General features: G+C 46.7%; 1 protein-coding gene across 2 annotated transcripts in view; it reads left to right on the forward strand.

Annotated features, from left to right (window-relative positions):
• Positions 1-14,671: 14,671 nt before the first annotated feature.
• The window catches only part of N4bp1 (Nedd4 binding protein 1), a 50,754-nt gene continuing 47,426 nt past the window's right edge, over positions 14,672-17,999 (forward strand). The window contains exon 1 of one of the 2 annotated variants that reach the window (XR_005496626.2): positions 14,672-15,111. Coding sequence is in view for 1 of the 2 variants with exons in the window: in NM_001305181.2 (NP_001292110.1) it covers positions 14,914-15,111 (198 nt within the window). In the remaining variant the exon portion in view is untranslated. The remainder of the gene's footprint in view (positions 15,112-17,999) is intronic. The other variant, NM_001305181.2, reaches the window with a different exon arrangement.

Raw genomic sequence — 17,999 nt, forward strand, 5'->3', positions numbered from 1 at the left:
CTATAGAGAGACTCATTCTATCACTTCTCTTCCTCTAGAGAACCCCGACTAATTCAGTAGCCTACATCAAAGTCACAAATGCAGGTATCCCTTGGCTGGCTATTTTCTGAGTTCTAAAGCCATCTGTGACCAGCAAGGTGTTGGGCTGACTACAGTTCATAGTGTGTCACTCCAGAAGCCTCATCTATGTGACAGCAGCCCTTTGTCCTCAGCTAGACACGCCTTCCTCTGCAAAGTCAAATTTATCAAATGGACTTCATAGCAGGTAATGCCAGTGTTTAAGAAGCTAAGGCAGGAGGATTGTCCTGAAGTTAATGCTAGCCTGAGCTATGTAGTGAGTTCCAAACTAGTCTGAATTACAGAGTGAAACTGTCTCAAAAACAAATCTTTAAGCCAGGCGTGGTGGTGTACAATTTTAATTCCACCACTCAAGGGTGGATTTCTGTGAGTCTGAAGTCAGTCTGGTCTACATAGCAAGTTCCAAGCCAGCTAGAGCTACATAATGAGACTGTGTCTTAAAAAACAAAAACAAAACAAAACTATAGCAAAATAAACAAAAAAAAACCACCAAAACACGAATGTTGTAAACTACAGCGCTGTCATTTTGAAATCTGTGTTGAAGATCAGTCATCTTGGTGTCACACAGAGGAACACAGGAGCAAAGTAAAACCAATTTTAACAAGGCAATTTCTCTTCTTGCAAAAAGGGTGCACTAGAACTCCAACTAGACTAGTGAACTCTCTCACTAAAATGGCTATTTTTTTTTTATTCTTGCCAGGGTTGGTGACTGTCTCATTTCATTGATCGGAGTCAGACATCACAGTCTGCTGTGTCCCCTTAACTGGTACAAAGCGAAAGGAAAAGTTAACTGCCTTTGATAAGAAAGTAACAAAGATACAAAGAAACAAAGAAAAGAAAGGCAGAAAGCTACAAAGAAACAAAGAAAGGTTTCTGACCGCTAGCCGCTCCAAACAAGAATGTCTACAAGAACATTGGCCCTTGCAGACTCCCATGATTTAGAGAGTTATCAGTAACTGTGTCCACCACCCAGGACTGCATCCAAGGCATACAGCTCTGGTCTCTGCCCACCTCTCAATAGCCCCCTGCTCTCCTTCCTCCCTCACCCAACTGCAGGTACAGACCTCTTGCTCTTCAGGCACAGTGAGGCCATCATGACCCCACCTGCTCTGCCTCACGTCCTCTCCGGACGTCTATCCTGTCTACCATGAAGGTCCCTTTCCTGAACAAGAAAAGCCAGAAGCAGGTGAGTATGTTTGTGTCTTTCCATAAAGTCGGAATTTGCTAGTTAACAATAAATTCACAAGGAACAGTGTTTTGAACGGCAGATACTTACACCTGCGTTAGTAAGCTGTCCAGGTGAATGCTTAATTCCTAATGTTAGCTTTCACTGCACACAGCACACAGTAAATACATCTGCTTGCCTTTCTATGTGTTTATGTGGTTTGGAGAATGAATAAAAACTACACACACACACACACACACACACACACACACACACACTCTAGATGCCTACAGTTGAGGACCACTCCCCCCTCCCAAGACAATAGTTCTCCTGCAATGGCAGAGTATGGACTGCAAAATTCAACAGTTTCAGAGGAGGGCTGATAGAAATGTAAATAGAGTCTGTGTTGATAAGACAGCAAATGCAAACAAGCCAGAAGGAAGAAACCGTTCCTTTGGATTCAGGCTGCAGGAGAGGCAGGCTTAACAGTGAAGATGGCGTCAGCTGCAGAGACAGAGGCTATACTTCAGTGGGAACCCCAGGTCTGTGTCCAAATGACCAAGCAGGTAGTTGAGCAGGTGACGATTGTGATTGCAGAAGACAACAAAACCAGCAGGGACCAGACTGAGGTGAGGCCTCAGTGATGGTTTTCTACCCTTCAGTCCCTGACACACAACTGTTATCAGATGACAGGGTTCAGGTGAGAGTTACACTGTCCTCTGGCTGGTGTCTGATAAGGTCACAGGCTTGGTTTCCCTGAGGCGACTTGATCCCAGCCTGTGTGCCCTGCAATCTTAACTCACCCTGATAACTGTAAGGTGGCACCCTCTCTGCTCAGAAGTCATTTATCAGTCTAGGCTGTGTGAGTGGTGCCAGACAACACTGTTCGTGGGTCCACCCTCAAAACGGAGTTAAAGGTTTACTTGTCAAATGGGCAAGGCCCAGCCTGAAAACTCATTTGTTTGAACATAAAATAAAGTGAGTACACAGGGTACTGGGAGGAGGGCCCAGGGTAATCTCCGCAGTACTGACTGTTTGAACCCTTTCTGCTGTGATGAGTAACCTTCCTCTCCGGTCCCCATAGTTAGCATTGTGCCTCTAGTGGCCCTTCCCCTCTCCTGACACACCCTCCTCTCCTGGGAAGACTGAGCTCTCTAGGGGTGGGCAGGAGCAAAGCTACTGAGTCATTAAGGATGGCAAACTTAGCCTCCCCACTGTGGGAAACCTGCACATAAAATCTTCTGCACTCAGCTCATGGAAGGGTTCTAGAAATAGAAGTAGGTGGAGGGTATCTATATATGCCTGTCATTTCTCTCTCTGATTCACAAAGCTACTTTATCACTTTTTCACACCCTCTACCTTTACCAGGTAGACACGTGGTCCCTGTCTGGGGCTTGTGTCAGTCTCTCAATGTATTATACATTTGGGTTAAGGGTTTTTGGTTTTGGGGTTTTTTTTTGGGGGGGGGGGAGGGGTGTTGTTGTCATTGTCATCATCATTTTTAAGTAAAAGATCTTTAAGAACTCTGGCCACAGCAAGGATATGAGCTCAGAGAGTTATAGGCCCTACCACCACAAGACAAAAGTCCCTACTCTTAAATTAAAGGTCTCCAAAGAAAAGTGCAGTGGATATCCTCTACCATGAGAGAGCAGCAGGTTTAGCTAACGGATGCCCTGTGCTACTTAGCATTCATTCATAAAAGGAGTCATGGAAATGCTAGCTAGAAGAGCGGGATAAGTCCATGTATGACCAAACTGCGTTGGACCATGTTTGCCCATGAGGCAGAGTGGGATCCCCTCCTATGGGTCGCAGAAGAGGGGGAGGAGTTTCTGTGCCGTGAAGTTGATGATTCCAGTGAACTGCTTACAGTTAGGCCTTCTCTAAATCCTGGGTGGCAAAGGCAAAAAAAGAGGTCTTACATAGGGGCAGAGGGAAAAATCAGTTAACAATGACTTTGAGGGGTTGGGGATTTAGCTCAGTGGTAGAGCGCTTACCTAGCAACGGCAAGGCCCTGGGTTCTGTCCCCAGCTCCGGAAAAAAAAAAAAGTTTATCTTAAAAAAAAAAAAAAAAAAAAAGATGACTTTGAGGCCTTGCTTAGTGGCACACGGGCATCTCGTTAGAATAGACTCATTCTGCCAGACAGTCCTGTTACACTACCAGGGAGTGTTATCAGCTCGACTATTGCCACAGACCTAGTGAACACCACTCAGTTAGTTGCCATGGATTCTTGGTCCGAGTACTCTCTACTATAAGATGACGAAAGGGCTAATAAATTATACTACCATACCAAGGGGAAGCCTAAGCAACCATGTAGAAGGGGACCAAGACCCATAGTTGACAGCACAAAACTCCCAACTAATAGCCAGAACCATCAGTCATGTGTACCAAGGTTTTGGCTCAAGACCCCACCATTCTGTGCTCTTATATTCTTTCCCTCTCCCCCTGTCCTGGGCACCCCCCTCCCTCTGTGTGTGTGTGTGTGTGTGTGTGTGTGTGTGTGTGTGTGTGTGTGTGTGTGTGTGTGTGTGTTGGGGCTTTCTCCAATATATGGGTGGCCTTTGTAGCCTGTGTATCTCTCTCTCTCTCTCTTATACTGTTTCCCTGTTTAATTTCTTTGGTCAATCTTTGGTCAATAAAAGTTCTGAATTTCGTCTTTGAAAACATAATTCTTTAAAATTGAGAAGAGAAGTTGTCCTATTCACTGTTCTGTTACTGTGAAGCAAAACCATGACCAAAGCAACTCTGATGAAAGAAACCATTTCATTGGGGGGCGTTGCTTATAGTTTTGGAGGTTTATTCCATCATCAGCATGGTGGGGAGCATGGTGCATGCAGGCAGGTGCTAGAACAGCAGCTAAGAGCTACACTGTGATCCATAGGCAGACATAGAGAACCTAGGCCTGGCATGGGCTTTTGACCAATGACACATTCTTCCAACAAGGCCACAGCTCCTATATAACCCTTGCAAATAGTGCCCCTCCCCAGTGACTGAGCATTCAAATATTTGAGCCTACGGAGAGCATTTTTTACTCAAACCACTAGGGAGTTCTAGTTTCTTAGGGACCATTGTTTTAATGATTTGATAGTCAGATGAGGGACACAGAAGTCTCTTTAGAATATATTAATTTTTGCCAGCATGGTTACAATTCATTAGAGGAGGTGCACAATGCATCCTGTGTGTGTTTCTGTCTGTCCATGTCTATATCTGGGTCTGTGCATGTGGAAGAAAGATTCTAAATCATCACTAGTTTGATCCAAGCCATGTCTCTTTCTTTAAACTCAATAGACTGGCAAAATCCCAACTAGGGAAAAATTCCACATCAGGAAATGTTGCTAAAATTCCTTCCTGGGGTAGATATAAACACAGTGTAACTTCCACTTAAAGGCTCATAACAAACCAAGGAACAATACTATCACAGTTCACTCGGGGCAAACAATGAGTTTATTAAGCTTATTTACAAGAGCAGGGGATGGAAGGTTACAGACAGAAGCATAGGTGACCTCAACACAGCCACCCTGGAAAGTCTGTACCCAGCAAGAATGATGGCTTCCCCACAGCTACATAGAGGGAGTCCCCTCCCCTCATCCTTCCCTTTGTATATATTCCAGCCCCTCCCAGATATACTGAGGCCACATCCAGTTTAAGTGGAACTGCATATTACTTACTGAGAGGGATGGTTGGATACTCAGGCAGGAGTCCCATCAACCTTCCTGCCACCTCTTAAGAAGGAAGGTCAAATGCCAACAATGTCAGTGCCAGGCAGTGGTGGCACTTGGTGAACACTCTTAGTTGGACTCCTGAACTTGGTGACACTTTGGTGTAGCAGACAGTCCTTCCACCAGGCATTGTCTGGGGACTTTTTTTTTTTTTTTTTATCTTTGTCACATTGCGGGGCGGGGAATTGCTGAAACTTGGTAGAGCAGAGCAAGATTACTGCAAAACACGCTACAATTCACGGGGTGGGCACACACACAACAGTATTAGCGGGTTCAAGTCAACAGTGCTACGACTGAGACACTGCTAGAGAGAATGCTGGAAAAGTGTTGTGAGGTAGAGGTCTCTAGAAACTGTAGGCAATCCCTGTGGGACACTTGCCCCAGCATCTGCTTCTCCGCCTATGTTGAATGATTTTTATAAGCTGCTCCTGTCAGTCATGAGACATCGTAGCTCCAACAATATGGTTAATAAAAATGCCAAAGAGGCCTAGAGGTGTAAAACAGGGATAATGTGCCTACCCAGCATGTTCAAGGCCCAGGAATTTTTGAGAGTCTCACCTAGGGTACCACGTGTTATGGGAAATCTGGGTCTCTTTGTGGGGGCGGGGTGAGAAGGTTGGGTTAGTCTTGTTAATAAAAGAATTTAAGGGGCTGGAGAGATGGCTCAGCGGTTAAGAGCACTGCCTGCTCTTCCAGAGGACCTGAGTTCAATTCCCAGCAACCACATGGTGGCTCACAACCATCTGTAATGGGATCTGGTGCCTTCTTCTGTGTGTCTGAGGACAGCTACCGTGTATTCATATATAATAAATAAATCCTTAAAAGAAAAAGGACTAGACTTAAAGGAAAGTGCAAGAATGATTTTACTGGAGTTTAAAAAACAAAACAAAACACTGAAGGGCATCGGGCTGTAAATCTTGGCAGCTTCCCGGAAGAGGAAGATGGAGACGGGGAAGAGAGAAAGCTTGGCTACTTGTAATAGCCACAAGGCAGAAAGGGGTGGGAATAACTTCACAGAGAAAGAGTTGGTCGGTGCCCAGAAGAGGATGACAAGCTTTGGCAAGTATTCAAAAGAAGGAAAAAGAAGAAAAAGAGGAAAATCGATTCATGACAGCAGGAGGCCGTAACTGAGTCGCATAGTTTTCTGCCCACAAGTGACTGTGCCAGGGACTTCTCCAGAGATGTACACTATCACAGTAAAGGGATCATTACCTTATAAAGAGAGAATTGCTCCTTCTTTCTCTTTACCATATTGGTATTGGTGAATCTGCCTTGCTAAAGGGTGTCCCCTTCATCAGGCAATTGCCTGGCCTAGCTGGACTCTTATGTTTTGGGTTGCTTGCTGTGCTAGGACTCCACCCAGGGCAGACAGACTCCCTTCTCTTGAGCAGAAGGCAATAACTTTGATGGACCTCCAATGCTATCGCAACATTCTCTCCTCTCAAGAGTTAACTCTAAATTCATTTAGAGAATGGCTGAAACTGGGCAACAGAAAGAAACCATCTCACCATGAATATCTAGATGTCTGTTTTAAAGTTGTTCCCTAGAAAGGATTAGTGTCTGGACTGGAGCTTCAGTCCTATGGTCACGTACCCTAGGCGGGGTGTCACATACCCCAGGAGGGGCTGCTCACTGAAGAGGAGAACTCCCTGGGATTCCTGGCATGAGAACCACGGACATCAGAAAGGGCTCTTGGGGGCCCTTTCCCAGGCCTTCCTAACTGGCTTCAGTCCCCTGCTCTCATCGCTGCTCTCAATCCACAGCACTGCAAAAGAAAAAAGAAAATGAGAGAGAGAGAGAGAGAGAGACAGAGAGAGAGAGACAGAGAGAGAGAGAGAGAGAGAGAGAAAGACAGAGACAGAGAGACAGAGGGACAGAGGGAGGGAGAGGGACAAAGAGAGAGGGAGAGGAGGGAGAGACGGAGGGAGAGAGGGGGGTAGGAGGCAGCAAAGCAAACACATCAAGACTTTTCTTGAGCTAAGGAAAAAATATGCCTTTTGTGTTTTAACAGATACACTTGTGTCTGTGTCCTTGGGTGGCCGGACCACTGAGACAATGGGCAACAAGACACTGGACTTTCCCCAGGAAACTGTCAGACCTTGCAAGAAAGGCTGGAGCTGAGACAATGCTAAGGTTTGGGACAGCACGTTAATGAGACTGCTTGTTTATGCATACCTTGTCTTCTTTAAAAAAATATATATATGTGTATATATATATATATATATATATATATATATATATATATATATATATATATAGTATTTTCTGGTTGGGTGTTTTGCCTACATGTGTGTTTTTGCACCATTTGTGTGCCTAGTACACTCAGAAGCCACAGTAAGGCGTCAGATACCCTGGAACTAGAATTACAGTTGGGAATCCCCTCATACGGGTGCTGGCAATTAAACTGGGGCCCTCTAGGAAAACAGAGTCTTAATCACTGAGCCATCTTTCCAGTTCCTTGCTTTCTATTTAAACCTAAACCTGAGGGCTGAGGCTGGAGGGATGGCAGTGGTTGGAGTTTAGTGTCTGCTCTGCTGGCGGCAGGACTGGTAGGTATGGTCCAGAGGCCTAGAGCTCCAGCACTGGAGAAGAAAAGACAGACAGGAGGACACTGCCATATTGGACAAATGATGAGTTCAGTGTGAAAACCCTGCCTCAAAGGGACCAAGCCCTCCTCTGGCCTAGGCTGTGTCCTGCACTGCTTCAGGGACTGACCTAAGTGGGGGCAGTGAAGGAATGAAGAAAGGACAAACACATGAACACATGGGTTGAAAACGGGGATCATGTGGGCTGTGCTCTTGATGGAGGCACAATAACAGCAGCCCAGGAACTCGACAGGCTTGTTTTACCTCCAAGAGGCAGGTTTGATGTGCGTGGCTGAAGAAGGAGACAGGTTTATGGTATACAGCTGAACAGGCAGAGAGGTTTAGTTCACCTCAGTAGGAGCTTCCTGTAGGAAACAGTCTCAGGCAGCAGTCATCCCAAAGGAGGAAGCTGTGGTCGACGGTTTCTGCACACATTGTCAACATTCTCACTCAGATCAGAGGAAGGCTTTGCCACCATCCCTCGGTGCCTCACCCTAGGAAATTCTTTGCCACTCCTACGGGGCTGAGGCATTGGGGTTCTTGGCAGGCTTTTCCCATGACAACAATACACATTCATTTAACTTCTCCTGTCTCCCCAAGCCTGTAACAACCAACCAACCAACCAACCAACCAACCAACCAACCAATCAACTAACCAACCCACCAAACAACCAACTAACCAACCCACTAACCAACCAACCCACCAACCAACCAATCAACCAACCAACCAACCAACCCACCCACCAACCAACCAACCAACCAACCAACCTACCAACCAACCAACCAACCAACCAATGTACAAACCAACCGACCAACCAACCGACCAACCGACCAACCAACCCACTAACCAACCAACCAACCAACCAACCAACCGACCGACCAACCAACCTACCAACCAACCAACCAAACTAAAAACCCTACCTACATCCCAAAGGAGACTAGGAGTGTGTGTGTGTGTGTTCCTGTCCCCGTATGGCCTCATGACCATGCGTATGACTGTATGACCATGCGTGGCTGAGCCTCACTTGCCAAGGCTAACCAAGTATAGGCTGTGACCCTAACAACTCCAGGAACAATACAGCAGGGATGCTAGAACCTGTGGTAGAGGGACTTGGTTTACCAGAATGTAAGCAACTCCTGAGTTACGTTCTACTTTGTAGTAGTGCTGGGAATTGAGCTCAAGGCCTGATACATGTTGACAAGCACGCCCCTCTGAGCTACAGCTCTTTAATGTTTTTGGGGAAAGGCTTCTCTGAAAAGAAAGTGTCCATCAAACCACTACAGAAGCTGACCAGAAGGGATTGAGTCCTAGATCAAGTTCTCCAATTACTGGTAACAGAGCTAGTGCAAGCTGGTCAAACAGTTCTCCAGTGAGGTATGTTCCTGGGGCCAGAATGTCTTGTTAAGCAGAGAGGTTCTTGGGTAATAAAATTTGCCAAAGAGCAGCCCATCAGCAGAATAGATAGCAAAGTCTGCCACCTTTGACCTTTCCGGTGAAAGGCTTGATCTTCCCTGGCAGATGAGTTTTCCTGGAGACAGGACACATGACTGAGTTCCTTGTTTGAAGTTTACCATTAGGTAGAAAACTTTGGAGAAAGGGCTTCTCTGAGATGGGAGGAGAATAAGCAGGGAGGCCTTGATCTAGAGCAGTGGTTCTCAGCCTTCCTAATGCTCTGCCACTTTACCTCATGCTGTGATAGCCCCCAAACATAGTTATTTTCCTTGCTACTTCATAACTGTAATTTTGCTGCTGTTATGAATGGTGATGTAAATATCTGATAGGATATCTAATATGTGACTTGTCTGTGAAAGGATCATTCTAGCCCCAGATGAGTCATGACCCAGAAGTTGAGAACTGCTGATCTAACGAGTCCAACATGGCAAAGGCTATAGCGTGGCATACAATTTTTTGAGCACCAAACAAGCTGGTTAATACAGTGTGTAGTTGAAGCTCAGCTGTAGTCTTGATGTCTACCCCGCATCCCTGTGAATTTCAACAGAAACCCAGGGTCCAGGAAGACACACTGCCAGCCAGCAGCATCTTACATCTGTTTAGCATTGTAAATCAGATTGATTGGCAGGGGAGCGACATACCAAGTGCCAATTATCCAAGGCAAATGCGGCCCAAGAATGAGGGATTTGTCCATGATAGCATAGTATCTTTTCTTTTGTTAATATAAGACTTATTTTCACTATTTTAAATTGTGTATTGGTGTATGCCCACGCATAATACAGATGCTCGCTGAGGCCAGAAGCCTTGGATACCCTACAACCTGAATTTATAGCCAAGTAAGCTCCCAGACATGGGTGCTGGGAACTGAACTCAGGTCCTTTGAAAGAACAGCATGCTGCACTATTTCTCCAGCCTACATCATCTCTTCTTGCTTGTGCTAGCTCCAGGGTAGAAAGGCTTTCGATGTCTTCTCTGTCCTCATCTCCTAAGGGAAGTTCAGGAGGTCAGTGAACAATGAACACCCATTCTGATGCTCCTGACTTAGAAGCTAAGGAATAAAAGCAAATGGGCAGAAGCCAGAGATGTTACTCAGTGGTAAAATCCTTAGCTGGTGTGGTGGGAGCTTGGGTTGAATCTCTGTCTATTCTTATCCACACCAGCAGCAGCAGCAGCAGCAGCAGCAGCAGCAGCAGCAGCAGCAGCAGCAGCAGTACTAGATGTCTGGGAGAGATCAAGATGCTATTGTGGAGGCTAGAGAGATGCCTCAATAGTTAGGAATGTGTACTATTGGGATTCAAATTTGGTTCCCAACCTTCATGTCCAAAAAGGTCTTAACTGCCTATACTTCCAGCTCTGGGGGATCTGGCACCTCTGGCCTCTAAGAGTACCTGCACTCACATGCACATATAACGTAATTTAAAATAAAGACTTTTTAAAAGATTTATTAATTATATAGAAGTACACTGTAGCTGTCTTCAGAAGAGAGCATCGGATCTCATTACAGATGGTTGTAAATTCCCACGTGGTTGCTGGGAATTTGAACTCGGGACCTCTGGAAGAGCAGTCGGTACTCTTAACCACGGAGCCATCTCTCCATCCCTAAGATAACTTAGCTATTTTTATGTGTATGGGTGTTTTGCCTGAATGTATGTATGTATGTGCACCCATCCTGTGGCTAGTGCCCAAGGAAGGCACTGACTTCCTTGGAACTTGAGTCATTCCCGTGAGCGGAGGATGTAGATACTGGGAATCAAACTGGGTCCTTTGCAAGAGCAAGTGCTATTATTAACATCTGCGCCATCTCTTTACCCTCTAAAACTTTTTTTTTAAGATTTAACATTTATTACTGATAAAAGTGATATTAGAGGGTGTGACGGATGTCCACACATGTTACCAGTCACTGGCACGATGCCAACCACAGGCAGCTATTAACAATATACTGACTCTTTCCTAGAAGTCAGTGTCTGTGACACAGCACTGAGCTTCCCAGAAAGTCACCATCTCAAAGATCTTCCTCCTGCTCTGGGGGAGGATGACTGACATGTGGAGGAAGCTGAGAGAGCTATGTTCCTTCAGAGGCTACCTGTCTGAGGAGCAGTGAGGGAAACTACTTGCCCTTCTCGACAGAGAAAAATGAGTAAGTGATTTGTGCCACAGTATTACATGTGGTTCTCACAGAGTTTAGAACAAAACACAGTAGAGTCTGGAATCTGCATTCCGAAAGATCTCATCCCACCATGTCCGGGGCTGGCAAGGCCAGGCAGGCAGGCAAGGCTGGTCGACTGAGGAAGTTGTGGTTTAAAGGCTGTGTGAAGCAATGAAGCAAGGGAGTTGCTTTAACATTGTCTCTCCCTCCCTTCCCTCCCTTCTTGTTCTTCACACTCAGAAAAGCAAGAGAGGTTCTCAAAGGGGAATGCTGAACAAACACAGAGAAGGGTTCTAACTAGGAGAAAAATACCAAAAAGCTGTAGATATTCAGTGACATTCCAACTCAGCGACTCTTTGAGTACACCTTGAACTTTGACCCTCAAGCTTCACAAATGCTGGCATTACAGGTGTGTACCCTCAAGCTCAGCTACTTCTGCTGTTGTAGAGCCCAGAAAGGAGGGTGCTGTTTTGTGCCTTGGAAAACTAGTCTCTCCCCACTCCTTAAAACTAAGCAGTGAAAAATATTCTGGCAGGGAAGTAACATACGAGAACAGTGTTGCGGGGAAGCCCTACCCAAACCATGAACAATAGCAGTTCCACTGAGTACAACTAAGGAAATAACAGCTGTGTTGATAACACTGGGCTCTGCCCACCATAGACTAGCAAGGTCACACTTACCACCTGGTCTGCCTCAGCCAATCCCAGAACTGACTTGATGGAGCAAGACTGCAGGTTGTGTGGACACCAGGGGAAAAGCCCAGAGGGAAGAGGAAGCTGCTTGTCTGCAAGCCCAGTGTTTCTCTTCCCGGTGCTGAGTCATCTTTTGGTAAGGCACCAGGAGAACACCTGCCTGAGTTTCTGAACCATGGAAAACCCCAGCAGCCTGGACCCCTGAGAGATTTTATCTGGGGTAATCCCTCTCACCAACCCTCCCCATTGCCATTTCTAGCTCTAATGAGTTTCGAGCTTTCTTTCCTTTCTCCCTCTAAGAGGCACACAAGTGGTACAGGCTCCCAGGCCCGCAGTTCGGTGTGGCTGTAATAAACCTATGCAGGGTTGCCATGAAATCTGATACTTTGAACGTTTCCTAATCCAGCAGCAATAGCTAGTTTGCATCCCTCCCCTCCCCCACCAAGAATGTTTCCATTAGTGAAGACTAGAAGCCAGAGTCGGGTGGGTGTGGTGGTGCAGGCCTTTAAGCCCAGCTTTGGGAGGTACAGCCAGGCAGATCCCTACAAGTTCGAGGCCAACTCATCGACATACTGAGCCCCATAACAACCAGGGCTATGTGGAGAGACCCTGTCTCAAGAATCCAAAAAGGTAATCGTGGAAGCTGGCAGCTCAAAGGTGATCAAAGGCTGTCGTAGTCCGACATAAATGGTGCTGACTGTTAATACTGCATCGTTCCCAGGATGCGCTGGACAGCTTCCAGGAAACCAGAGTCTTTGGGAATGCAGACAGAAAGCTGGAACTTCTAGAGAATTGACTGGCATACCATCAAGGTGGATGGAACCTAGAGCTTAATTGAGCTCAGCTCGGAAATCTCAGGCAGGGTTGATAGACTGGTGGCTCTCCTCCCACTTCCCCCATTATGTGGGTTTGGATGTATTACTAGTCTTAGCTGATGGAGTAATTTTTTTTCTGGTTAATTTTGATAATGAACTAGATCCTTACATGATAGCTAGTATTTAATGAGCATTTACTGTGTTGGAATTGTGTTGTCACAATAGAACTATTTACCATTGCTTACCACAGCGGGGAAGAATCACAACACGAAGAAGCTAAGCAACATCCCTATTAGACCTGTTTACTATATTCAAGATACTCAGCCCAGGGGAAGGAGGTCACATTGGAATCCTGAGAACTTCTCAGAGAGTCCATAAGTGCTGGAGCTCTAGGAGGTGGGGTTGGTTACTGTTTCTTAGTAGTTATTCTCAAAGAAGAAACAAAAGGAAAGAAATTAGATATTCTCTCTCTCTCTCTTTCTTCCTCCTTCTCCTCTTCTTATTTCTTTCTCTCCTACCTAGTAATAGGGAGTGAAACTGGAGGGATAAAGTGTGGGGAAAAGATGAACCCGTAGAGTGGCAAAGACATCTGCAGAAAGCAACACTTTCTCTTTCACAGTTTGTCTTCAAGGATTCAAGAAAACGTACGTCTGGGAAGCATGGAGTCAAGTGATGCCTCTGCCTTAACAGACAGGAAAACAGACTTGAAGAAGGATTTGGGTTTACTTGCCCTAGTCCCACAGTATGAAAATGAGTGAGCCCACCAATCCCTGTTAATTTGTGCCTCTCAGACAACACAAATAACCCGTTGAAATTGCCTTTTACCTTTCTTGTATGCAAGGGAAAGATAAAACAAACAAACAAACAAACAAACTGCTTATCTGGGCTATTAGGAGAAGGTATTTGGGGTTTTTTGTTTGTTTGTTTGTTTGTCTTTTGTGGGTAAGAGGTGTCTGGAGAGTCCAGAGAAGAAGAAAAAGGAAAGCAGACTGGCCGTGAACATGGATAAGGGAGTGGGAGAGAATAGAGGAACTATCAAGGGACAGAACATAGGGCTTTCTCAGGTTGGGTCAGGCTCTTGCCAAAGCTGGTCTTGAAGACTTGATACTCTACCCTCAATTTTCTATGTGCTGCTACGATTTTAGGTGTATGACACCACTCCCAACTTTTTTTTTGAATGAATTTATTATAGAGTTATGTATATACTTGTGTGTGAATGTATGAACATAAGTGTGTAATGGAAAGCATCTCTCTAAGCAGAGGCTAGAAGGGGCCTTCAGGTCCCTACCATGTCATTCTCCTCTACCATGTCATGTCATCTACTCCTTCAAGGAAGAGTTTCTCCCCGAATCTGTGCCTCCCCTTTTGCCTTTTGTCAGCTAAGCTGCAAGCCAATAAGCCCTCAGGTCTCCGTTGGAGCTGGGGTTGAAGATTGGCTCTCTTACCTGGCTGGTTACATGACTGATGATCCAAACCAAACTCCCAGTCCTCATGAGTACCCAAGAAGCACTCTTAACCACCGAGACATCTCTCGTTTGGTTTTTTTTTGAGACGAGTTTTCACTCGGTAGCTCAAGTTGGTCTGGATCTATGTACCTCAGGCTTGCCTTCTGCTATGGCTATCTGCCTTCCTCATTCCCCGACCCTACTGGGATTACAGTAATTGACACTAGACCAGCAATTTAGCCTTTCAACACTCTTAGCCTTTCAACTCTCTGCTGGTAGTCCCATTTTCTTTTCCTGTTACAATTTTCCTTTTTCTGAAATGAGTAAAAGGGGAAAGGGAAGGAAGTAAAAAGAAGGATCACCATCCGCCTATCAATGTAAAACCAGAAACTTCCATTTACTAGATGCCCAAAGGCATCAGGCCCTCATTAAATATGGCCACCCAGTCCTTGCCTGCCGACGCTTGCCCACAATCAATATGGTGACAGCGTGTGGCGTCGACTTCCGTCGCCCTCAGCCTACCAACGCACCCTTCGCGACGGGGCGGCGAGCTTCAATGACGGCGGCGGGCTAAGCGCATGCGTGGCGGCGGCGGCGGCGGCGGCGGCGGCGGCAGCGGGATAGAGGGGCGGCGGGGTGTCTCTGCCTGCAGTTGCTAAGCTGCGGCGGCCCTGTCGTGATGGTGTAGCGGGGCCTGCGGGCGGGCGGGCGAGGAGGCCGGCACGGCCCACGCCTCCTGAGCGGCTCGGTACAGCGGCGGCACGCTGAGGGGGCGTCGCCGCCGCTGGCCCCCGGCGTCCCGGGAGGCCGCGCCCGCCATGGCGGCCCGGGTAGTGCTGGATGAGTTCACGGCGCCCGCCGAGAAGGCGGCGCTGCTGGAGCGGAGCCGCGGGCGCATCGAGGCTCTGTTCGGCGTTGGCCTGGCGGTGCTCGGCGCCCTCGGGGCGGAGGAGCCGCTGCCTGCGCGCATCTGGCTGCAGCTCCGCGGCGCGCAGGAGGCGGTGCACAGCGCCAAGGTGAGTCCAGCCTGGCTCGCACGGGCGGCGGGGCGTAGTATGTTCGTCCCGGGAGCCTCGGTGTCCCTATTTGTAAAGGGCGCTGCGAGAGCATCTCCCTTACTGGTAGTCCCTCTCGAAGTGCGCAGAATTAGAGCGATCAGGCCTCGGAGCACGCGCGCTGCGCGGGCTCGCGCTCGGTCCGCCTGTCCCTTGGATGTGCGCAAGGCTCGATGCTCCCGGTTGGTTTTCACCCTCCAGGCCGCCACTTCAGGGCTTCTAAACCCTTTGGGAATCTTAGGCCTGACCCTCTAGGAAATCAGGAGGGGACAGCATAATGATAAGTAATGAGAAGACATTTTAGAGGTAGGATATTTAGTAATTGCGTTAAAGATATTATTCTTGTATTGTTGATGTTCTACGATTATATGATGGTTGTTACACATCTGACACTCCAGCCGAGTACCACAAAAGGGATAACGCAGGCTTTAAAAATCCGGCGAACCAAATATGCTTTGATGAGGCTTGTTCCTTCTATCAAATGAACAACTGGAGAAACTGAAACTAAGCGGTGACTCACCTTGTGTGTGTATAATCAGTATTTCAGATTCAACACCGCCATCAGCCCCTCCCCCTCGTCAGAAAATAGCAAAATATGACCGCGAAGGCACTTATGCCTCCATAATCTCATTGAATCAGTGAAATAGTCAGATAGTCTACAGGTTGTCTGGAGAAAGGGCAATTTAATTATGTTTCTATGCAAGAGAGATCTACAAGCCGTGGGTAGGAGAAGGCTGAAGGCGTATTGTGTAGCATCTTAAGCTACAGGGGAGGAGTAGGAAGTTGAGGGATAAGGTGGTGTTTCCTCTTCTGTGGTCTTAGGAGTGTCAGATCTGGGAACTTAGGAGAAAGCCCCTCTCTGCTTCTCTCGGTCTGAAGTCACCAATGTCTCAAAGTCCCCTGTTTTGAGCTTCCTAAACACCTTCTACTCACTTTTCTCCAAACTTTCCTACCTACAAGGCACCAGAATTCGTGGGTAATGTATCTGATTCTAGCACATGGGCAATTTTTTTTAAAAGATGTATTTATGCATGTATGTGAGTACAATGTAGCTGTCTTCAGACACATAAGAAGAAGATGTCAGATCCCATTATAGATGGTTGTGAGCCACCGTGTAGTTGCTGGGAATTGAACTCGGGACCTCTGGAAGAGCAGTCCATGCTTTAAACCGCTGAACCATCTCTCCAGCCCCGGCGATGCTTGTTAAACAGTTAAGCTCTGCGGAGCCTTTTTTTTTTTTTTTTTTTTTTTTTTTTTCTTTTTTCGGAGCTGGGGACCGAACCCAGGGCCTTGCGCTTCCTAGGTAAGCGCTCTACCACTGAGCTAAATCCCCAGCCCCTGCGGAGCCTTTTTTGTGTCCTACACCACAAATTTCCCATTACTGTTGAGTGGTTATAGCTCCAGATTTAATTTTAAAAAACAAACAAACGCTTGTGTTTGCCATGTGTAGGCTGTAAGGTGCATATTTGTGTGATTCTCCGCAGGCTGAACCCATTGGTGTTGGATTAAGTTGACTTCCCTGTGTTTAACTCCTTGCACCCACTCTTTTACTACCCAGGCCTAAAAACATGCCTGAGGCTTGTCACTTTAAGTGTTCACCAGACACTCATTCCTCTCCTCTCCCTGGCCCTTGCTGTAGTTAACTCTATTGTTTCTGGTAGTGTCCCTTCAGGCTTGGTCACTTTTAATTGCCTGCTCCTGGCAAAGTCATCCTCCCTCAGGAGCTCCTTCTTGCACCCTGGCTGGCTTCCTGTCAGTCTGAACTCTGAGAGAACAGTTCGAGACAGGCTTGCTGTGGTGCCTGGCTGCCTTGGGTCAGCAGTCCGTCAGCCTCTAGGTTACAGGCATCTTGTTTTCTTTTTTCTTTTTTTTCCCCCCAAGATGTATTTAATTATGAGTAACATTGTACCTGTCTTCAGACACACTAGAAGAGGGCATCAGATCTCATTACAGATGGTTGTGAGCCACCATGTGGTTGCTGGGAATTGAACTCAGGACCTCTGGAAGAGCAGTTGGTGCTCTTAACCACTGAGCCATCTCTCTGGCCCCAGCATCTTGTTTTCTGATGGATATGGTAAACACGGTCTTAGACTTCCACAGCAGGCTATCCTGCCCTGCCCTGGCTTTGTGTTGGACAACCTTTTTTTTTTTTTTTTTTTTTGGACACCCTAGAGGTAGAAAATGCTTCCCTCACTTTACAGAAAAGTCTGTCTCTACTAGTCCTTCCACCCGGGTTCTCTCTGGTCTGTCTGTCAGTGCCACACAGTTTAGCACAGCTGATAGGAAGGGTGTGGCATATGGTGTATTGGTAATAGTAATGTCACCTGCCAAGTTATCTTCTCAACGTGTATCACTCATAATGTAACCTTCCCACTTACAAGAGATTCCGTCTCCTTTCCCTTGACGTTTGTTTAAGCATTGACTGCAAAGGGCAGTGTAATTGACTTGACTATTTTTTTTTTTCTCTTTTGAGGGAAAGGGAACTATTAACTTGGTATAAGGAGAAATGGCATTAAGGGGGAAATACAGCAAAGAAGAGTTTAGCTGGGTGGTCATGGTAGAACATATATATCTTATAGTCCCAGAACTGTGGAGGCTGAGGCATGAAGGTGGTGGTTTGAGGCCAACCTGGGCTACACAGAGGAACCCAGCCTCACAAACCAAAGATTTTCTTTTCTTTTTTGATAGTGCTGGGGACCAAGTCCAGAGCCCTGTACATGCTAGATAAACACTCTGTGGAGCTACACCCCCAGCCCAAGAAAAGTCTAAAGCTTACCTCTTTAAACTCTCATAAAAGGGGATCAAGGGGTCCAGCTCAGTGGTAGAGTGCTTTGAAGCTTCAATCCTGG

Source organism: Rattus norvegicus, chromosome 19, assembly GCF_036323735.1.
Source record: "Rattus norvegicus strain BN/NHsdMcwi chromosome 19, GRCr8, whole genome shotgun sequence".
Classification (NCBI taxonomy): domain Eukaryota; kingdom Metazoa; phylum Chordata; class Mammalia; order Rodentia; family Muridae; genus Rattus; species Rattus norvegicus.